This window comes from Leptinotarsa decemlineata, unplaced genomic scaffold (genome assembly GCF_025532065.1).
Source record: "Leptinotarsa decemlineata unplaced genomic scaffold, Ldec_3_MD MMD2_tig00002974_RagTag_RagTag, whole genome shotgun sequence".
NCBI classification, from domain to species: domain Eukaryota; kingdom Metazoa; phylum Arthropoda; class Insecta; order Coleoptera; family Chrysomelidae; genus Leptinotarsa; species Leptinotarsa decemlineata.
The window spans coordinates 4,446,860-4,471,428 of NW_027412578.1; the positions used below are offsets into that span (position 1 = coordinate 4,446,860).

A 24,569-nucleotide genomic window follows, 5' to 3' on the forward strand; every position below is an offset into this window, starting at 1 on the left:
TTATTTTGTTAATAACAATTGCAATTTTTTACCTGCACCAAAATCCATCAAAAACATTTTTCTAGAGGTGATTCCGAAACGAATGAGGTATCGCTCATCTTTTTAGGACCTTTATCCCTATTTTTCATGTTTTTGAACTTGTTGATTAGACTACATAGCAAATTCATAATGAATACACACTGCATAATCGAAACACCCTGTATCTGGTCGTTATCGATTCCGACAAGCTATTTAACGCCCTCGTCTTTGAATTTCGTTTCGCATGCGTCTCTCTTATGTCATAAATTACAATTTTGTTGAAAAATTTCTCTCTTTACTACCAATGAGTTTTATGTTGATATGTGCGACGAACTGAACTGAAACCCTTGTCGAAAGGAGTGTTATTAAAGGAAATCTGTAAGTAGACAGCCAATCAATAATATACAAGATAATTAACTTTTCAATGGGAAATAACCTATTATTCACATTGTGAGATTTTATATCTCACATATCATAGTGAGTTTTCACCTTCGGTGTCAAAATTAAGGATCTGAAAGTAAGTTTAGTGACGTAAAATATATCATTGAGGATAATGATACAGCTCCTTCAGTAAAAATTCAAGGTCATTAAGAATTATTTGGCGTTAAAGTAATAATACGACGCCAATTTTAATATATTAATCTGCATTGTTTGACAGCTCTTTTGATAGTTTCAAATCCTCCCCATTATGAGTATAACATGTGCTTAAACCTCTCACAGGGTCATTCTATAACAAATCAAAACATTCAAATGAAAAAATTAATTTTTACACTCCAAATTCCATGGAGTAAGAAATATGTGAATTTCAATTTTTTTGGGAAAGAACGTTTTTGGCTTTCTACTACTCCATCTGATACAAAAAAAGGGATGAGAGAATCTTCCAAAGAAAGGAAGGAAGTAATCAATTCGAAACTCTATACATGAATGTGTAGATCATGCAAAGAAGTAACTTTCAGACACAAACTGAAAGAAAGTCCTCCTGAAACAGCTACTTTCATATAAACATTGAATTACACGAAAGAAAATAATTCTTTCGAAACAAATACTTCTATATGATTTATATCTATATGATATACTTTCAATTTTTTCATGCCAACATAATTTTAAGTTATCTTTGTTACGACTTTCCAAAAAACACCCAAAATCGCTTCCAAGGTATTTATTCAAATAGTAGTGGTTCGTCTCTTATTCAACCTGTAGACTTATCCAAGAAGATAAATGTCTCCGAACTGGATATAATAATGTCAGGTCAAGCAATTCCGCTTTCTGCTTCGATAAGTTTGTTGGGGGTTAAAATGGACACCATACAACCAATATGTCTTGGCACAATCATGTCGCTGGAATTGCAAAAGCTACTTCTCGAAAGCTTGGAACACTGTTCCGAACCAGAAAACTGTACACACCTCAGCAACTTTTGATGCTTTATAAAGCTCAGATAAGACCTTCTTTGTAGTATTGTTCTCATGTATGGAGGTCTGCCCCAAAACATACCCTGAAGTTGCTGGATTCCATCCAGAAAAGAGCCATCCGCCTGATTGGAGACGCGAACATCACGTGCAACCTTGATAGCTTACAACATCGAAGAAAGGTTGGAGATTTGTCTCTCTTCTATGGATACTTTCACAGGAAATGTTCAAGTGACTTGGCACATTTGATTCCACCAAGAGTTGTAGGTACATATCAGAAATACGCGACGAACTGTGGCTGCTCATCGTTTCGAGGTTCAACTCAGTACACCTCGAACTCTACTGTTTGAGAACTCTTCCATTTGGAAAACTGCGTTTATGTGGAATATACTTTCTGAGAACGTTTTTCCTAATGGATCCAAAAAACAAGTTTTTATTTAAGTGCCCTAAAAAGATCAAAATAAAATTTTAAATCACACTAATCACATTCATTTATGACTAGAAGAAACCTCTACGTATTCAGTCAGATGAAATTTAAATTAAGAAACATTCTGACAGATCAACTAGGTACTGCAATAAATTTCAAATCTAATAAATCCTATGTGTGCAAAAAAGTTATTCAAGGTTAAAGTTCCACGTTTTCAGCATTCACGACACTTTTATTTAATTACAAACATTATGAATTGCTTACAAGTTTAGTAGGTGCCCACCTAATTACAAAATTTCAATTACAAATTGAAATTATCGCGACAAGCTTTTATTATAATTTCAATTCTGTAAAGTCATAAATGAATGTGGTTAATGTGATTTAAAATTTTATTTTGGTCTTTTTAGGGCACTTAGATGAAAGCTTGTTTAAAAAGTTTTTTTATCATTATTTTATTTTATATTTTTCAGTTTCAATCGGTAGTTATCGATCAATACGAAAGTCCATCTATAAAACGGAGAGTCCTTCAACAGAAAAACTTAAGGAACGGGAAAAACTATTATTAGGATAAACTATATTCTTATAAAAGAATTAGCTTGTTATATTTCTCAGTCTATTCATTTCATTGATGGCGTCATTATTACATGACCGAGTCCCACTTAATTTCGAACAGTCTAATTCTTCTATCAGGATGCCTTTGACATTTCAAGTTAAGTTTTTCATTTCATTTCAATTTCTCTTTCTCTAACCTTCTTTTCCTTTGTGTTGATGTTTCTTTATTTCCCATGAGTACCGAAGAAATATTTGTCAACCCTCCCAGAGCTTCGTTTAGCAGGGTAAGATGTAATATACACTCTGATACCACTCAGTCCTCGGCACGAACTCACCTTGATAATTTGGTGAAAGATGCGCCACTTTTTTCAGTTTAGAGCTTATTCGTGCCTGACGAAACACCGTTCCAGGTTTGATTTTGGAGTTTTCCTTCTCCTAGACGGGTTGCAGACCAATGCTAATGACGCCCATCTCACCAAATTACACAAGTCATGATATTGCTTACATTGATTGATGGACCCTCTTACTCTGGGAACTTAGAGGTGGTAGATAATAATATTTTTTTACAATGCAAATAAATATGGGTTCTTACAACCTACAACATCATTTATTGTCTTCTTTTTAAAGTCGGGAAGTAGGTATTTAAAGGTAAAAGCTCGATTTAATTTTTTTCTAGAAATATATCTTTTCATTGAAGCCAACCCTGGATGTGGCATCTATTTCATGGTGTGCCTACTAACTGCCTATCATAAACGTATGCGTATACAAAATTTCGTGTCCCTGCTATTTACCTCTGAGGGGATCTCTTGTACGGAGCCGATCCTGGCAGCAGCATCAGGTCACGTTTATGATTGACATGCATTGTTATCGGTTCTGGACCAGCAAAATTTCAGGTCAATCGGTTACCGGGAACTGGGTCAAATAAAACTAGCAAGATTTGTGGACATACATACAAGTCAACTTAAATAAAAGCTCTTAATTAATTAAAAACATATATAGGGACTAATTATATGGGTACGTGTCGGAGTGAGCATGTTTCCGATTTGAAACGTTTTGAATGTAATCATTGATCGAGTAGAAACAGCGACTCAAAAGGAATTCCTTCGAGTGGTTCAAGAATTTCACAATACTCAGTTTTCTCAAATCCTCAGATAGAGTATTATGAATATTATAATTTGAAGAATTTTTTTGAGATTTACTCAGACGAAAACGATTTGATCATATATTGTTCGCATCCCTTGTATTGAAATTATGAATGTCCGAATGTATCGCCAAAAATTTGTCTTCTTGTGGATTTCAAGAAGGACATAAAAGAGATACAGAGATGTGAGCGAAATAAAGGTTGGCAATGAAGCCATATCAGCTACCAGAAAACAATTCCATAACTCCTATTTGAATGAACCAGAGAGAAATATGTCATATTCAATGTAATGTTACTTGTTATGGTTTTCAACTGACGAAGAATGAAAATAGATGTGGACAATTTATTCAAAAGAGAAATAAATATGTGAATTCCAAGATAGGCCATTGACTATGAAAAGTCCAAGTTTTTTTAACAATCTCGTGTTCAGATCTGTGAGGATACTTTGAGAAAAATGGCATTCATATTTTACCACTATTCAATTTAAGTTTGTACTTTGCAAACCAATGGTCAGATCTTTCCCTTGCCTTTTCATGAGTTCTCATCAGGTCCGTCATATTTTCTTCTGAATATATAGAATTAGTACCATCAGGAAAAAAAATCGAATTATAGTTGTCCATATATTCATCAAGGTCATTGACATATATAATGGATAATTAAGGTTCTAACACCGATCCTTGGGGAACACCGTGTGTGACATGTGTTAACTCTGATGTACTATTATGTATCCAGTAGCTGCAAAATAGCATTTACTAATATTTATTACGTTCATCCTTAATATATACAGTGGTAAAAATTACAGTGATGACTAACTTTCTTATCAACTTTTTAAACATCTTTTGTTTTGTCGCCCACAAAATACAAATTTGTCGGAAATTGAGAAACATTTTTTCAATAAGCCCAGCAATAAGCTGGGCTTGAAAGTAACTAAAATTGCAAAAAACTTGACAAAAAATTGACAAAACCGTGTTTTCAAAAAGGTCAACAATTTGTATCTCGAAAAAGAATGATTTTTCGATAAACATTTTATTGGAAAAAGTTGTTTATTTTGACGAGATCCACCACATACTTAGTTTTTGTAATGTTCTCAGCAACTTCACTCAACGCCCTAGGAGCCAAGTAATGTATCGATATAGAAAATTGTAAAGTTTTCGAAAACGATCACCTTCAGTGTTGTTGAAGTGTACCTTTTTTACTTGGGAAAAAATGTGGGAATCAGGTTTTTTCAATGAAAAGTACCAAAAGTTTACTGTCGAAGGGCAATTTGAAATAAATAATGACAGCATACGCAGCGCCCTCTAGATGTTACATGAAAATCAATATGAAATTATGATTTCCCACGTCAAAAAAACCCCGTGTACCAAATTTCCTGCAAATAACTTTTTTTTAACAAACAAAAAAAATTCAATTTCAACACTCTGTATCTCCGAATCGAAGACTTTTTTTTTAATTGTTTCAGGAATATGTCTCAGTTGAATATTTTAACGTATTTATGTTACATTCTACATTAATTATTATTACATATCGAGTCATCTTGTAGCTGTCAATTAACTTTCCCAATTCATTATTCACTCCCGATAATGCTTCAAACTTTCTGTAAAAATTTATTCATAAATATTAGCGCGATAACAGATAAATTTCGTAAAAATGTTTCATCTCAAAGACAATATAAATGGAATCTATCACTTAATGAAATCCAGCAAAATTCCGTATCAGACATCAACACCACTCAAAGGTTATCTCCTTTTCTAGGGTACAGTGCCGGAATATATAAATCCGTAGAATTCTAGCCTACCTAATCAGTTGGAAGCTACTACAATCATGATAATGATTGGAAAGTTGGCTGTGCTTTTGGTAGTGTTTTTTGTTTTAACAATTGCCTCCAGTGACGTACTTGACAACGAAGTGAACGGCTGCAATTTGCCAACTGAACTCAAAGCCGAGATCGCTTCTTATGGCCCGACAGTGAACAGAATCATAGATGCTCTCACGAATGGCAAGTTCAAAGGGGGTGTTTACAATGATCTGGCAAATTTTGTGGATAAGTTTGGAGCCAGGTTGTCCGGGACGAAGAATTTGGAGAATTCAATAGATTACATGTTGGATTTGATGAAGAACCGCAGTTTGGAAAACGTCCATGGTGAACATGCTATGATTCCTCATTGGCAGAGGTAAGTATTGTAAGAAATGGATGAATATTGTTATGTGAGGAAGTTACAGCTTGTCTTATCTAGGAAGAGACTTGAGAATCATCTCTCCCCCTCTCTCTCTCCCGCTCTAATAGTCTTCTAACGAACGCAAATCTAGTGGGCCGGACCATAACGGAATTCATAAAGCTCTTCCTACATTCGACAAGTTATACCAATATTATTCTTGATGTTTATAGATGTTCATGCCTTCAAAATTGAAAGAATGTCTTCAGAGTGAATCAAATATGGAGAGCAAATAACTATATTTTCAGAAATGTTACTACGTCCAGTATACCGGACGTTGTTAATTTTTTTGGTATAAAAATTCAACTTCTATTTTCAGAAAAAGTAGTCATGTTTTATTCAAATTTAGTGAATATATTGTCATATTTTTGGCTTCACTCAATGCTAACAGTTTTTTAATTAACACGCTTTTATTAGCTTAACATATATGTTTGTATGTTTGTTTGTAACTCTGCTTGCTTAATCTATTCGCGGGCAGATGACGCTGTACGTAACCTCTTTGATATATCGACATTATTGCTTGATCTATTCGCCGGCAGATGGCGCTGTACGCAACCTCCTAGATATAATTCGAACTCACTTCACATGTATTTACACTCACTTTACATTTGAAAAATGTATTTATTTTCATTAACACGCGCACCTGCGCGCACACGCGCCTATTCTGGCCTTCCCCATTATCACAAAATGTAAAGGAGGTAGATTCAGGAGTGTCTCCAATACAGCTGTTAGGGTAGTTCTCATTGCTTCCGTCATTCCCAAACATGCAAGTCTTTGCACCTTGCCTAGTTTGTTGATGGCGGTCGCCTGCTTCATCTTTAGTCACCAGACCAGAGATGCGTATGTTATCATGGGTTTAACCACCATCGTGTATAGCCGATATACCATGTCTGGTTTTAGCCCCCATGTTTTTCCATAGGTGCGTCTGGCGAACACCAGTGCTACCTCCGCTTTCCTCTTTATCCTGCCCAAGTGTTGGCTCCAGGTCAGTTTGGAATCTAGGATTACTCCTAGATATCTATCCTCCCCCGACACTTGTATTTCTTCACCTCGGAGTTTTAGAGGTCCGATACCCTCCGTTTTAGTCCTCTTGGTGAATGCTACTATGGTCTTGTTATAATGTTCAAGTCCTGCTGCATGCATCCCTTCACTACATTATTGTATTTACCCTGGACTAAGATGACTAAGTCAGTTGCATAGCCCAGTGCTTTATACCCATTATGTTCCAAGAGACATACCTGACCTTTATGCATATTGGTCTCGATGTAATGGTCTGATAGCCAGTGATATGTCGCTGATATGCCTGTCAAGTAGTTTTTCTAGCGTTTTCAACGCAAATGACATGAGACTAATTGGTCTCAAAGCCTTTGCCGAGTCATGTCCGATTTTTCCAGGTTTCGGAATGAAGGTGGCCCTGATCAGTCTCCAAATTTTTTATATATGTCCCAGTGCTAAGCTTGCCCTGAGAATTATACACAATTTTTTGAAAAGTACTTCCGGTCCATTTTGAAGTATTACTGGGTATATGCCATCCGGTCCCGGCGACTTATAGGGTGGAGATGAATTTACAGCCCATTTGATTTTCTCCATATCTATCACCTTCTTTGTCATTTGCCAGCCTGCCAGTTGCCAGTTCTGAATTCGCCCAGGACTCCGGTGTTAGATTTGTAATTTCTGACCCGGGAAAGCTCTCTGGTAGTCTCTTCTCCGGTTTTTGTATACTCCTCCGTATTTGTTTTCAGATCACTTATTGAGACCTGAGGTTTCTTCGAGAGTATTTTGTAGAGCCTGGCACATGCTTGGGTCTGTTCGACCTCCTCACATTGCCTTCTCCACGTATCTCTCTTGGATTTTCTCAGGACTTTGTTATACTCAGTTAGGGCCCTTCTGTATTGGTCCCATGAACCTGATTTCCTTGCGTCTTTGAAGGCTTTTCTAGTTTTTTGTCTCATCCTCGCCAGATCTTCATTCCACCAGGGCACATTCCTGTTTGATCTCTGATTTACTATGGAACAATGTTCGTTGTACGTAGAGATGATAGCTCCCTGTAATCGATCTGCTGCCAACTCTAGGTCTGTGGAATCTCTGATGTCAAAATCCATGAGGTCTAAACAGGTTTCCAGGTCCACCGTATTTTTTCCGGTGTTTTCCGGGGATTTTGATATGTTAGGATCGAGGTCTGAATCCCTCCGACTTCAAAGTTTATGTTTCGATGGTCTGAACAACTTTCCTCATCGGACACATTCCATTTCCGAACATAGTTACTTATAAATGTAGTTCCTATCGTTACGTCTATCACTTCACTACGTCTCGCATTCATGAAAGTAGGTTTATTGCTTATGTTCAAAATGTCCAAGTTATTTGCCATGATAAACTGTAGTAAGTGCTCACCTCTTTTATTGGTATTTGTGCTTTCCCAGGTTAGGTGGTGTGCATTGGCATCACAGCCAATTATAAGTTGTAGTCCCTCTGCTTGGCATGCCCTAACCAACTCCTCCACTTCCCTGATTGGTGGTGGTTTCGGACTGACCTTTACGGATGATTATGCATGTTCTTGGGGCCTCTGAGGTTCTGTTATAAATTAACTCCCCTCTGATGCCCCCCAATCCCATTATTTTTCCCCTGTATACCCAGAGTTCTTTTATGAGAGCAATATCAAACCCCCCCATCACTTTGGCAAGGACAGCCGAGGCCTCCTTACTGTGTTGCAGGTTTGTTTGTATCACTCTCAACATTGCTGTTAAGGAGCTTGAAGGGGGCCATGCCCAGCTTGTAGTAGGCTTTAAACATGTTCCCCTCCAAGGTCCTGAAGGAACTTTCATTCGTGGAGTAGGCCAGGATTTCTCCTTCCTCTTCCACTTTTCTGCTCCTGAGGATCCAGTTTTCCACTTCCAGGGCAGGATTCTGCTTACTAAGGCGTGTCTTAACTGTAGCCTCCTCGTCTTTTTGACCCGGAATGAAGGCTAGGACTCTTGATCTCTTCGGGAGTTCGTTGGCCTCGACCACGGTCAAGTCCGCCCCCTCCCAAAGATTTCCCAAGTTTCCAATGCTGCCTCTGAGCCATTCTTTTGTCCCTTCATTCGCACAGGTTTTTCAATGGTTTTTCAATCTATGTTCCCGCAGCTATTTTCCGTGCTTTCATCAGTTTGCGCATTTGCGCACCTGATGGCCTTTTCTTCTGTAGTTCGACTTTCGTCAATCCTGCAGTTATGCTTTCGGCTGAGCTGGTGTTTCCCGCCGTTTGACTATGACTTTCCTGGTCAGGATACCTTCAGGATACTCTGATTTTTTATCTTTTTAGTTCGATGCTCTTTAAAAGCGTGTTTTTTAGTTTTTTAAACTATATTTATTGAATGTTTATTTTGGTTTTGTTTGGTAATCAGAATGTTAGTATTGTTCTATTCCACCATATATACATTAACATTTTCTTAAAATATGTTCAACTTATTTTTATCTTTTAATACCTCTTAAAGAAATATGAAGCCTAGATTGCAATATTTTTTGAAGTCATTTAGGAAACACACATTTATTGGGAATTGATTGAGTTTGATTGATTGATGAGGATTTTCTCCTATCAGGACTTTGTAAAACTCATATTATTCAATTGTTATTCGCTTTTATAAAAGTGGTAAAAAATAAGTTTCAATTATCTTTTCTTCATTATGATCTCCTACTACGTAGTAACGGCTACATCAATTCAATGTTTTCTCTATTGTTCTAAATATAATAATTTTTTCACAATTTTTGCGATAAGCTGAGGTATGTGATGCATTTTCCAAATCATGAAACAGATTAGATTACTCTCGTATTGTTTGTGACCCCAATATATTCTGATCACCTCCATCTGAATTGTTTCAGTTAATCTGAATTTTTATCCCTGACACTATCTACGTTCAATGATAATGAATTTGGTAGATGTATGTATGTATGTTCGTGCCTCTTTCACGCCTAAACGACTGAACGGATTTAGATGACACTTTACATAAATACAGTTTATACATCAGAATAGCATATAGGCTACAATTTACAAAGGTTTCGTGTAATTTCGGTTATAATAAAATGATGAGTATTAAGTAAGTCGGAAAAATTCTTGCTCTCTGAGAGCTATCTTGGCGTGTGCTGCCTACCGTTGGAGTTACATGCAGATAATGTACCATAAGATTGTTTATCTTAAATAGTTCTAAATAAAAGTCCGCGATAGCATATATCTACCTGTTATGTGGTAGCACTTTATGCAAAATACTTAGTCATAAATACAATTAAATTGGATACTTTTTTTACAATGTATATTTTAGAATATCTCTCAAATTCTTATAAAAATTGTTACAATTGTCGATTTAAGTATTTAATATAGGTAGGAACTTTGTCTTTTACACTAAGTAATTTGGACAAACTGTTTGAAAGTTATCACGATAAGATTAATTTGGCGCAACACAGTAAGCCATTGCGCGTCGCATCTACTGTAAGACGACTCGGACGTAGAAGAGCGGTCTAAGCAATGAAGCGTCATCGCCTAGAATGTGACCCGAATGCAGGCAGACGCGTGGCGGTTGACGTCGTTGGCGGTTGTGTTAGTTTTGCGAATTTCTTTATAGGTAACATAATTCGATTGTTGAAGCTATTCATTACTCAGTGCAGTTGGCATATTGTTTCAGTTACTGTATTTTTAAAGTAAAAGTATAAATTACTAACTGTTTCTTGCTCTTATTTTAACGTACAGTCGAAGCTACAGAACTTAGAATCTAGAAGTATGCCGGTAGGTTCTTTGTATAGCGTAAATAAGCATCAAAAAAGGGAATCAGCAATGTTCATCTCCAAGGGGGAAAATGGGGGTTCCAAGTCCTACTACTGACGTTGAAGAAACTTTCACGAAATTACTGCGAAAAAATTGAGCAAAACAATTTTTAGAACATTTTTGATGGAGTGATTTTCTAATGGCAAATCCTGATTCAACATAGTATACCAGCAAGTTTGTTCTTCAAAAATGTCGCCAACCAATAAGAACAATAAGAGCATAATATATATTGAGCAACTGACTGTTAAAACTATTCGTAAGTTGATGAAGAGATACTTCGAAGAATCAAGTTTTGTAATTAATTGGTGACAGTGGGCTTTCCACTCATCCAGATCTAGAGTGATTCCCAAGAATCTTACATTGTGATCAGTATTTGTTAGGGTCACATTGTTCACCATGAAATATACATTTTCCACTCTGTTTTGCCAATTGTGAATACGAGTAACTTCTGTTTTGTCTGTATTGAAGAATAAATCATTGTTATCGAAATAATTCGATATCCATGGCTTACTATTGTGGCACAATCGTTTTCTAATATTTTTTATCTGATGGAGATATAACTAGTAAAATTCATTCGGTAACTACTGAGTCGATGTTATTTACATAGAGTACAAACAATAGAGGACCCATTATCAAACTCTGTGGCACACCCATACTTAGACTGAGACATTCAAAATTAACTCTGTAGATTAAATTTTTTCTATTGACTTGTACTAACAAAAATTGTTTTCTATTTTCGAGAAATAATAATAATAATGTTTATTCACAGATATATCATTATATGCATTTGATAGAGAATTTAGTTGAACAAACAATATCACACAAGTCACAGAAGTGACACATAAATTTGACAGATAATAACAATATAAATAACACATTAATAATAATAATTAAAATATTACATTTTCACAATGACATGTTGAAATATCTCAATCATGAAATGAAAAGTATTGAAATATCTATTAATCAGTTTTTTATAATCAAATTTGATGAAGAAGGTGTAATTAGATCCAAACTAAAACTTTTACAAAAGAATCAACAGTCGAACAGAACGAATGAAACCGGGGTACATAGAAAATATTCTATATATTTGTGTACTAATTTTGCTGTAAGATGTTACTTGTCAATTTTTTCAATTATTTGGTGGATCGCTCTCCGATTCCTCTGTTATACATATCAACTCTCTTTTGAATTTTGATATCGATTGTTGAATTTTTATTTCATCAGGAAGAGTGTTAAAAGCCCTTGGACCCAAAAATTGATGACTTTTCTGGCCTACTGACTTGCTCATTATCGGTCGGACAAATTTGTTTTTTCCTCTGGTAAGATACGTATGATCCAGATTGAGAAGGTCAATTTTTTTTGGAATACTGCAATATTCACCTGTTCAAAGTATATTTGTCTCAGATCAAACGTTTTTGTCTCTTTATATACTTGATCACTGGAGTATCTACTATTTTTATTCAGGATGATTTTCAAGAATCTTCTTTGGGATACTTCCAATGCATCAAGGTGTGTTCTTGACACCCCGCCCCATCCGAGAATGCCGTATTTCAAGTGCGGTTCGACAAGACTTTTGTACAAAGTGATTTTTTGATCCTGGTCCAAGTACTCCGTCAGATACTTGAATCTACAATATAAGATGCATCGAAATTTTTCCAATAGATAGCTAATATGCTGATCCCACCGAAGATGTGAATCTATGATGATTCCTAAATATTCAATTTTTTCTTTTGGTTTTATTGCACATTTTGTTAGAGTAATATCAAACGTAAAAAGAAATGCATCTTGACAGTTAAATGGTAGGTAGTGTGTCTTTTCGAAATTTATTGATAAGAGGTTATATTCGAACCACATTTTCAATTTATTGAGGTCTGTTTGAATTTTATTTTTCAGGTCATACCAGTTGTTGTCTGTATAAAAAAGGACAGTATCATCAGCAAAGCTTTTTCCACCTTTTTCCACACATAGTAGGTCGTTGAGGTATATTGTGAATAATATTGGTCCTAGTACAGTTCCTTGGGGTACTCCACATGTAATGGATTTTTTCCGACTCGTTTTCCCTTTGAATTTCAATATTTGCCCTGTTGTCTGTTAGATAATTCTTTAATAATTCATATGATGAACCTCTTATACCTATGTCCTCAAGTTTTCGTAGAAGAATGGAATGGTCAACGGTATCGAAAGCCTTCGTGAGATCTATAAATACTGCTATTGATGGAATACCTTTATCTAATGCATTGTATATGTCTCCAGTTAAGACCTGAATTGCGTCCTGGGTAGATTTTCCCTCCCTAAACCCGTATTGTGTTGTTGAAAGTAATCCATATTTGTTAATGAATTTGCTCAATCTAGTTTTCAAAATTTTTTCTAGTATTTTGGCGAGGTTTGAAATCAAGGAAATAGGTCTTTAGTTACTCATATCAGTTTTATCTCCGCTCTTATAAATAGGCGTGACTACCGACAGCTTAAAGGCAGAGGAAAATTCACCTGTTTCCAGAGATATATTAATTATAATATTTAATGTTTTTTTTATATAGTCTGCTATGAGTTTTAATGTTACTGCCTTCAAACCGTCGATTCCCGGAGCCTTTTTATTTTTCAGTTCAGATATAACATTTTTTATTTCCTGTTCATCCGTCGGATTAAAAAAAATAGTTTTCTCAAGAATTTTTTTATGTTCTACATAAAGAAAATGAAGTGAGCCAACTGACAGAACCCCTCATACCATATATTTCCGATTTTGAAATCAGTTTTTTATGATTAACGCAGTCAAACGCTCTACTTAAATCACAAAGCACCACGGTTGGGCGTCCTGCCTCGTTAACATATTCTAGTAATAATGCAAACTTGGCCGTACTTGGTGATTTTCGTGGATACTACCGAATATCTATATGTAGAGTAGTTGTTTTAACATTAGTGACATTGAAAATTATGAATGTAACTGTAAATCAACATATTCATGCTTTGTTGGATAGCTTCATCTAGCACATAATCATCTGGAATGACATTCTTTTACAATATTGGGTTATGTAAGTAGATAACTCAAAACCACTATTGATTTGAATGACCTTACAAATGAAAATTTTAGTTTTTTTAGTTCGACCTACGTTTATCTGCAAAAATCAAAACTCACGACTATAAAATTCATGGACCAAGATATTAATGTCTAATAAAATTTTCGTGAAAGGCTTCATTTTTACTACTTTTTGATAAGAAAGGCAGAAGTGTTGCATTACTCATCAAATAGAAAGGGAGAGCTTGTGATCACTCGTTCAATATGTGATTTAATTCTGAATCCAATAATGTTTCACTTTCGGAAAACCGTTCAGCCATTCCTTAGTAATTATCATTTATAAATTCAGTTTATTTCAATGAATATTGAAAATGTTCATCGTTCTCCTTCCTACTTTCTGATGATGATCTGGTGATGTCACGTATCGCCTCAAAAATATCTAGAAGTGCCATGTCAGGGGATTCAGTGGGCCATTTCAAGGGACCATTTCTGCTCATCTACCGGTTAGGATCTTTGACAAACCCAAAAGGGTTATCAACTGATGAAACGTTCCAGCAAGATGAGCTATCTTCCCATTACGCAAGTTTGGATTAAAAGTGTCTATATGAAAATTATCGAAACCGGTGGATAGGTAAACGTGGTGCCTTACAAATGCCTTCTCGATAACCTGATGTGACGCTACCAGATGTTTTTGAGGAGTTCACGATATACAAACGCAGTTAATTTCAGAACTCGCGTATGAAAAAAAGGTTGCAACGAAAATGGCCCAGAAACTTTTCATAATGGCAAAAATAAATGTGTCAGAAAGTGAATGGTAAACATTGCGAACATCCATTGGAATAAATCAGAGTCAATTCTCGATTCTTTTTTTTTCAATTATGTTATCGTTTGTTTGTAGATGGTCAAAAGGAATATAAAACTGCTAACCACTCCGAAATGGCTGAATCGATTTCTAAAAGTGAAAAAGTATTTTTTTATTTGCGAATAACCTCATCAAACTTATGGTTATTCGTGGCAGAAAAGATATTTATAAGCAGTCAATACACTGACTACAGAATTATATTTTGTTGGACAAGTTCAGAGCACTGAAGTTATTTATAATCTTGCTAGCACCGTATCAACTTCACAAATGTGGCACTGTGGTGGATTTGCTAGATATATCAAGTATACGTGGGTGAGTCCTGATAGGAGTCAAGTGATCATTACTTTCTTCTTTTGTGCTCCGTAGGTTTCATGGTTCCATTTGGGTTTCCATTCTCTCAGTTTGTATGGCGTAATCTGCCATTCAATGTACTACTTACTCAACTTGAAGTTTTGTTTTATGTTGGTATGATATCTATACATTGTTGTTTCCTGGTTTGTGTTGCTGATCGCATAAAAGCCAGCCCTTTCGTTTCCCGAAATCTCCACAAGTGAAGGGAGCCGAAGTAGGATGATTTCCTTGCTGAGCGTTTGGAGTTCGTAAAACTACTGTTCGATAAGTATTCCAGTTGGGTGTTCAACATACATCCGTTGAAGGAGTTTTAAGGCACTGAAGGAGTCTGAAATTATTGAGACTGTGTCCGATGCACTTGACTTAGCGTAGCGAAGAGCTTGAAGGCAGGCGAATAATTCTCCGGTTAGTATTGTTGCTGTCTCTGGAAGATTGAAGGTGAATGCAACATGGTCAGTCATTACTGCAGCCTCTTCTCCGAAATGAGTTTTGGAAGAGTCTGTGTATATTTCTTCAGGGTGGTCGTATTGGTCCAGGATTTGCCGAAAATTTTGTATGAAGATGTTCTTATTCATATCGTGTTCAGGAAACTGTGATAAGAGAGTGTTTATGATAGGAGTCTGTATGATCCATAGTGGTGCAGATTGGATGCTTATAGGGTACGCGGTGGGAAATGACTCCATTTGTAAAGAACTAATGTGTCGTTGGATACTTTTGTAAAATGGAAGATCAGTTGTTGATTCGTTATTGTGTTTCTGTAAGTGCGAAAGTTTTTAATCGATGCAGCTGCTCCAGTATAAGAGAAATTCAACTGCGAATAATGAAGAACGTTATTCAAATTGACAGTAGAAGCCTTCCTCTGGCGTAGTACTATAAGCTCTTGCAATTATGCGCAGAGCAGAATGACATATTGAATCCCATTAAAATAATGTTCTTCGTTTAACAGAAACATATTCTTCGACTTATCGAAGGCATTCGACATTATTGACCTGGGATTAATCGAAAGTAAATTATATTCCCTTGGTTTTTGTGGAAATTTCTTGTCATGGCTATTTGTCATACATGCGTTTCAGGAAAATATCAGTTGAAATTGAAGAGCATAAATCTGAATGTTATGAGATGGACCGGGGAGTTCCTCAGGGAGCCTCTTATTTTTTTGTTATTCATAAACGATCTACCTGACAATATAGTTAAGATTCAGTAGTTCTATATGCAGATGATACTACATTGGCCATTGGTTCAGATAGTCCTGAAGGCTTACAAAAAAAATGAATAATTTAGCAGAAGAATTCATAAGTTGGTGATAGTGAATGCGGAAAAAACAGTCTGTATGCATTTACATTCTAGCTGGATATCTGTGACTGATATTCAAGTGGTTGTCAAAAATAGCACTATTCATCTTTCTGAAGTTACGAAATTCCTTGGAACTTATATAAATAGTGGAATGAGTTGGGAAAATAATATTGATGCCATAAGCAAAAAAGCGAACACAGGTTACTATGCTATATTGCAATTAAAAAATATGTTCAATACCAATCAAGTCATCAATGTATATTATGCTCTAATCTACTGCAACATATCTTATAACATCAACATCTGTGGATGCTCCAGTAACTCAAGCAGAATATTTGTTTCCCAAAAAGGAATTATCCGACTCATTTTCAATCTGAAACCAGATGAATCGTGAGGACATATTTTCAAAAATATAAAGTTTTAACAGTTCCATGTATTAATGTTTTCAAATGTATAATGTATTATGCTTATATTCATGTTATGCTAATGGTTATGTTTACTAATTTATGCAACATGTTGAGATTTATCAAACAGTTTCTCATTGCCATGATTACCCAACTAGAAATGGAGACCTCATCAGAATTCCTGCACATAGCTCATCATTCTATGAAAAAAGCCCCTCATATAGCCCCTCAAATTAAAAATTGAAAGTATATTTGCAAGACAAATGTTACTATAGTATCAAAGAATTTCTTGATGCAAAGTGAAAATGTGTTGAATAGTGATATTTTAATATTGTTGATTGTAAATTTGTCTACCATCACACGGTTTTTCATTTGTGACGTATCCTATATCATGCTGTATGTAATCTGTAAGGATTGAGTAAAGATTATTATTATTATTATGCAAAACAACCATACTCTAATTTAGAACGTAATATAGATCTGAACAGTAGCGGCAGTGTTGAACCTTCTGCACCCCATTGTTTACGATCTAGGTGTTTCAGTGAGTTTATTTCTTTTTGGTATGATAGCACTAGATGTCTGACATGTAGCTTCCTATTCAATTGTTGGTCGAACATTATCTCATAAAACAGTATTGGATCGAGAATTGAATTACCTGTTGAACAGGATATCAGAAAACCTTCCTTTCCATTTGAAAAATGAGTTGGTACCGCCATCTCGGCGATGAGTGATGCAGCATTTATGTCTTTCTTGAAAAGGATAGTGAAAATGAAGCATTTATACGTAAATTCTGCCTGACCTTGATATCTAGTTCCGTTCAAAAGTTAAGATGAGGGGGCCTATTTAGGTCCGCATTGTATAATACGTAATTGAAACTTTTCTAGGGGGGATGAATCAGGAGAACTATTAGAACCCCGGAAAGCCAAAATTGGAGTTCTGTCTCTAGGAAGTTCTGTTGGAACACCCTCTGGAAGTATTCAAGCAGAAGTTCTTGTTGTCCGATCATTTGAAGAGCTTGAACAAGCAAATTTTTCCCAAGCAGCCAAAGGTAATGATAATATTCGGTAATACAACGCATTCAAGTTGAAACGAGCCGCCCTGAATGAGAATTCCTATATTGAAACTGTGAAAATAATGGTAAAACATGTCACTAATAGTCAAGTGATACATTTACGAGAATTATTTCAGTTCTGTGTCCAACCCTGTAACATCATCACGATGAGCGAAAGCCGAAATCTTTCTTACCTATTTCTAATTTTTTTTTATTTGAAAATAACCGCATCAACCTTATGGTTATTAGCGGCGGAAAAAATATTTACAAGCAGTAACTATTTTGATTACAACATTATATTTTGTTAGATAAGTTCAGGGCACTTAAATAATTTAAAATCTTGCTAACACTAAATCCAAGGTTTCCTGCGATTCCGTCGATATTTTGCACATTTCCCTTTCTAATTGAAACACTGGACACTGCACTATGATGTGATGTATTGTTAGTGCAACTTCACAAATGTGGCACTGTGGTTGATCTACTAGAGATAAAAAGTATTCCTGGGTTAGTTTGGTGTGTCCTAAATCGAAGACGGGTGATTATAACTTGTTCCCTTCTTTTCAGTGTTCCATAGTTCCATGGTCCGACTTTGGGTTTCCATTCTCTCAGTTTGGATGGGGTACTCTGCCTTTCAATGTTCCACTTACTCAACAATAAGCTTTTGAAGTATTGTTTCAAGTCGGTATGACGACTATACCTTGTTGTTCCTTGGTTCGGATTATCAATCGCTTCACGAGCATAAAAGTCAGCACTCTCGTTTCCAATAATCCCCACATGCGAAGGAACCCAAAGTAGGATGATTTTCTTCTTAAGCGATTGGAGTTCGAAAAATTGTTGTTTGATAAGTATACCAATGGGGTGTTTGATATATATCCGTTGGAGGAGTTGTAAGGCACTAAGAGAGTCTGAAATGATTGAGACAGTGTCCGATGCACTTGACTTAGCGTACTGGAGAGCTTGAAGGATGGCGAATAATTCTCCAGTTAGTATTGTTGCTGTTTCTGGAAGTTTGAAGGTCAATGCAGCATAGTCAGTCACTACTGCAGCTCCTACACCAAGATGAGTTTTGGATGAGTCTGTGTACGGGGTTGGAAATGACTCCAATTGTAAAGAACTTACTTGTCGTCGGATCCTCTCGTAAAATGGAAGATCAGTTCTTGGCCGACAGTAACTTGTTGGAAATCGATTTGTTATTGTATTCCTGTGAGTGGGAATGTTTTCCATTGATGCAACTGCGGCAGCATATGACAAACTAAATTGGGTTCTGCGAAAACTCAGGGAAGGTTCTCCTATTTCACAGTAGAGGCTTTCCACTGGCGTGGTCCTATACGCTCCTGCGATTATGCGCAGAGCAGAATGATGTATTGAATCCAGTTGAGATAGTGTTCTTTGTTTAGCAGAAGCATATGCAATACAACCATAATCTAATTTAGAGCGTATTAAAGATCGATACAGCAGTAGCAGTGTTGAATCTTCTGCGCCCCATTGTTTATGAGCTAGGTGTTTGAGTAGGTTAATTCCTTTTTGACATGATAGCACTAGAAGTTTGACATGCAGCTTCCAATTTAATTGTTGGTCAAATATCATCCCTAAGAATCTGATGTGTGTTACGAATGTTAATTTTGTGTTATTCATTTTCATTGTTGGTGAGTTCTCGCATTTTTTCTTTGAGAATATAATGCAGTTCGTTTTTTCTGTAGAAAAATTGAATCCTGTTATTTTGGACCATTTTTCTAGAGAACCTATGTGGAGCTGTAACAGTTTAGCTAGGTTATGGGTATTCCTTCCTTTGACAAATAGTACCAAATCATCTGCGTATATTCTTGCCTGAAGGGGTTTTTCCAAGGAGTGTAAGACGTCAAAGTGTGCTCTTAGAAATAGAGAGGGGCTTATTATCGAGCCCTGAGGAATACCATTTTCTTGAATTTTGCACTGTGATAATGTACCATTTACTCGAACTTGGAACTTTCTTTCCAAAAAAAAGTTCTGTACAAATGCCCATCATAACCCCATTTTTTCAATTTGTCCAGAATATTAAAACGCCACGCAGTTTCGAAAGCTTTGTTAATATCGAAATAGACTGCAATACATTTCTGTTGTTTGGCAAAAGCCTCGTGAAAAGTGCTCTCCAGGTCTATTATATTATCTAAGGTTGATCTGTGAGATCTGAAACCCGATTGTTCCGCTATGATTCGATTTTGACTCTCAAGAACCCACACTTAACGTTTTTCCACAATTTTTTCGAGTAATTTGCACATTGTACAGGTGATGGATATTGGTCGATAGGATTTTGTTTCAAAGGCTGATTCATTTGGCTTCAAAATAGGGATGATTAGTGCTTATCTCCAAATTTGGGGAAATTTCCATTCGGTCCAAATTATATTGATAATTTGTAAGAGAAGGTTCTCTGCAACTTATGGTAGATTCCTCAAGAAGAAAGCTGGTATATCATCTGGACCTGAGAAGGTATCTTTCATTGAGATCAGTGCTTCATGGAATTCCTCATTAGTGATTGGGGAGTTTATTGGATCTTTATTGCCTCTGTTATTATTATTGGCGAGGATTCCTTCTCAGATTTGTATGTGATGAATGCTTCGTCAAAGTTTTCACTGGACGATTGTTGGCTGTAGTGTTCTGCAAATACTCTAGCTATATCTTCTTTCTGAGTGATAATCAATCCAATTTTATCTAATGCGGCTATACCGCATGTGGTACGTTTATTATACTTATTTCCCCAACGCGAGCTTCAACAGTTTTTTGAAAAAATTAAAATTATTATTATAAGTTGCATGATATTTCATCAAACAATGAGATTACTAAATAGTTCAAGTATCTATCTTTTGTTTTTTATTTTATCCAATATTTTTTTGTATAACGTTATCAGTTCATGTTGCTCTTTTTATATTTTTGTATTGTCCTGTAAATGGAGTAATCTGAACGTATAATAAGATATCTTACCTTTTCAGGAAAAATCGTCGTTTTCAATTTCCAATTTGAGAGTTATGGAAAGTCCGTTGCATATAGAGGTCAAGGGGCGACCCAAGCTGCCAAGCATGGAGCAGTTGCAGCTCTCATAAAATCTGTAACACCATATTCCCAGTACACTCTTCATACAGGGGAACAACAATATGGCAATAATGTAACTAAAATTCCCGCTGTGTCCATTACTGTTGAAGATGCCAGAATGTTGCAAAGATATCAGGTGAGTCAGTAGACCATTTGTTTACATTTTTCTGATTAACACTCTAATGCTTGTAATGTATCGCACTGCATATCCATTGGTAATTTCATATTGATTATATTCATACTTATTTTGCTTGTGTGCGAGTTATATGTAGATGTGCATGATACTAAAACAATTGAGGGGATGATATACAGGGTGTAACTAAATAAGTGTAAAACATTCAAGGAGGTGATTCCTCATCGATAAAAAAAAGATCTTTAATATAAAAAAATTTCATTGAAGCATCCTTTGGTACATAAAATTTGTATAACAATTTTTTCCACAAGCACTAAAAAAGTTACAATATTGAAATTAACCTGAAGTTTTGTACTACCAAAGAGACACTTAGCCAGATATTTATTTGGTTCACCCCATGGTTGTAAGGGGTGGAAAACGCAACCCCTAAAATTTATTTCCAATGTAACTTTTTGTCTTATTATTTGTATACCATTTAAAAATTTATTTTCAATAGCCTGTTTGATTCTCAACAAAAAATGTCTCTTGGGTTTTTTGCCCAAAATTAACCAGTTCGCAGCAAAAAATTATTTTACTAACAACTACAGAGATACATCGTCATAAATGCGAAAATGTGAAACTAATCTATCTAGTAGGTCGCTATTAGCGATAGTGACAATTCAATTGGTATGACGCTATCGTTTTATGAATTTTCGAAATTGAATTGATACTAATTGTGTGTTGTTGTCCTGTTCTTAATTTGTTACTTTAATTCACTTGTTATTAAAATGGCATACACAAATGGCTGATATGCATTACATTTACGGTCTGTCGCAGAGGAATGGGTTAGAAGCTTCTAGAAGATATGCTGAAATGTATCCTCAACGGCAGCATCCTTCACATAGAATATTTGCTCGACTTCATCAACGATTACGAGAATATGGTTCATTCGACAAAAGAACGCAGGATTGTGGTCGCCATCGAGAAGTACGAACACCACAGCTTGAGGAAGCAGTACTTAATTTGATTGAAGAACAACCTACTACCAGTACAAGAAAGATTTCTTTCCAGTATGACGGTATTTCAAATTTTAAAGGAATAACTCTTATACCCTTACCATCTGCAACGAGTACAGGCACTGTTCCGCGAGACTTTCCGAACCGTCTTGAATTTAGCAATTGGATGCTGGAAATGATTAGAAGAAATTGTGATTTTCCAAAGACGATAGAATTCACAGACGAATGTAGTTTTTCTCGAGACAAGATTATTAATTTTCATAATAACCACATATGGGCTGATGAAAACCCTCACGCTATTGTCGAAACTAACCATCAAGAACAGTTTTCTCTTAACGTGTGGCTCGGTGTTATTGGAAATGATTTAATTGGGCCTCATTTTCTACCTCCTCGATTGAATGGTGAGACATACGTTTAATTTTTAAGAGAAGTGCATCCAGTACTGCTGGAGGAAGTACTTTTGGGCGTCAGAAGGGATATGTTTTTTATGCATGATGGGGCTCCCGCCCATTTTAGTCAAGTAGCACGTCAACATTCAACTGAAACATATGCAAATCAGTGGATAGGTCGAGGAGGACCACAGAACTGGCCCGCTCGATCCCCGGATCTCAATCCTCTCCATTTCTCTATTTGGGGCCATTTACAACATTTGGTTTATCGTACTCCTGTTCACGATGTAGAGGACTTGAGAAACCGCGTCATCGATGCGTGCAGGGTAATCAGAGAGACTCCAAGAATATTTGAGCGAATACGTGGCTCAATGCGCCGACGTCTAGACGCATGCGTAATGTCTGAAGGTAGACATATTGAACATTTACTATGATTCCTACATGTTGTGTGTTTTGTTAATCATACATTAGTTTCGTTTATTACCATTTAATCATTTAATGCAGGTACTAACTACAAAATAACAATAAATCCAGTTCGCATTTATGACGATGTATCTCTGTAGTTGTTCGTAAAATAATTTTTTGCTGCGAACTGGTTTATTTTGGGCAAAAAACCCAGGAGACATTTTTTGTTTAGAATGAAACAGGCTATTGGAAATGGATTTTTAAATGGTAAACAAATAATAAGACAGAAAGTTACATTGAAAATAAATTTTAGGGGTTGCGTTTTCCACCCCTTACAACCATGGGGTAAACCAATTAAATTACTGGCTAAGTGTCTTTTTGGTAGTACAAAACGTCATGTTGATTTCAATATTGTAACTTTTTCAGTGCTTGTGAAAAAAATTGTTATACAAATTTTATGTACCCAATTTGCTCTTTATATGAAAGATCCTATCTTTTTTTCGATGAGGAATCACCTCCTTGAATGTTTTACACTTATTCAGTTACACCCTGTATAATGTCCAAAGTGAGGATTCTCTGAACCCAGAGCAACCCAGTCATTCTTTGGCTCACTGCTTCCAATTTTCATGGAATTTTACATTTTAGACTACTTGACATGACTTCAATAATGACATGAATGCCATTCATTTGTTCATGGGTCTATCAGCGTTATTGCCGCTGTTATTCAACAAACTATGCATCTCTGACATATCTGTAATATTGCTGAACATTTCATTTTCACAGTCACCGTAAGGTCTCCATTGGGATCTTCTGACCACAAACTCATTTCAGTGTTTAGCGGAATACCGGTAAATGTTGGGGGACAATCTAAGCCGCACAAAATTTGGCGTTACAGATCAGCTGAATGGGAGGATCTTCAAAACAATTTCCGAAATTTACCCTGGCTAGATGTTTGTTTCAGCTCTAAAGGTCTATCAACTTGTGCTTCTGAAGTCGCGGAAGTTATTCTATCATCTATGGATGCATATATTACTTTTTCAATGAAACAACCTTCTATCGGGAAATTTTGGTTCAACAAAAATTGCAAGCAAGCTGACGCCTCCAAAAATCTCGTTGAGAACCGAAGTAGGTTTGTTAATGCTCGCAATAGCTGCAAAATTAAGATAAATTAAAGCAAAGAACTTTACAATTAGAGAATTTGGGATAAACTGCTTGCCAATTCCAACAGGTCTAGATCCTTCTGGTCGGTAGTTAAAGCTGTTAATCAGAACTTTACAAAATCCACAATTCCACCACTAACACAAGCGGATGGTTCAATTGCAACATCAGCCATAGAAAAAGCAAATCTACCAGCTGAGCCCACTCCACAGTCGATTTTCTAGGAAAAGCACCACACACTATTCCTACACTAGAATCTATAATGCCGGAAATTACTTTTCGGCAACGTCCTGATGAAGTGACTGTCATCGTACTTGAAAAGTGCGCAAATTATTTCGCACCAGTATTTTGCAAGAAAGAGGTGTTTCCTTCTTGTTGTAAGATTGCTCGCGTTCAGCCTATTCCCAAAAAAGACAAGAAAATTTTTCCAAATAACTATAGACCAGTCGCTCCGCTATCAGTGATATAAAAAACATGGAAAAAGCCGTAAATCATCATATCCTCAAATATTTGGAAGGCTGGCCAAACTTCGATGCTATGGCTTGTCGAATCATTTTAATGTATGGCTCTTCAGCTTCCTGGAAGAACTCGAATACTTTCACCATCAACGCTGATGTTCCCCAGGGATCCCTAGTATCTCCAATCCTCTTTTTATTGTATATCAACGACATCTTGGTGAAAACCAAGAATCCAATATATTGCTTTGCTGACGACAGCACACTTGTCTTATTTTTACATTTGAATTCCAAGACATCGGCTGCGGATGCACATCTTCACCGGCAGGTTCAGTACAATGCCACAAAAACCTCGGCATCGATTTTCTCCAATAAGATGTTTCCGAACTGGATATAATAATGTCAATTTAGACAATTCCGCTTGCTGCTTCGTTAAGTT

The 24,569-nt window shown here is 36.1% G+C and overlaps 1 protein-coding gene across 1 annotated transcript in view; it reads left to right on the forward strand.

Moving 5' to 3' along the window:
- Positions 1-270: 270 nt before the first annotated feature.
- LOC111514434 (carboxypeptidase Q) overlaps positions 271-24,569 on the forward strand; it is a 30,180-nt gene continuing 5,881 nt past the window's right edge. Inside the window, exons 1-4 of the mRNA XM_074177302.1 lie at positions 271-396; positions 5,297-5,715; positions 17,363-17,526; positions 20,496-20,731. Of these exons, the coding sequence (XP_074033403.1) occupies positions 5,366-5,715; positions 17,363-17,526; positions 20,496-20,731 (750 nt within the window). The 5' untranslated portion in view covers positions 271-396; positions 5,297-5,365. The remainder of the gene's footprint in view (positions 397-5,296; positions 5,716-17,362; positions 17,527-20,495; positions 20,732-24,569) is intronic.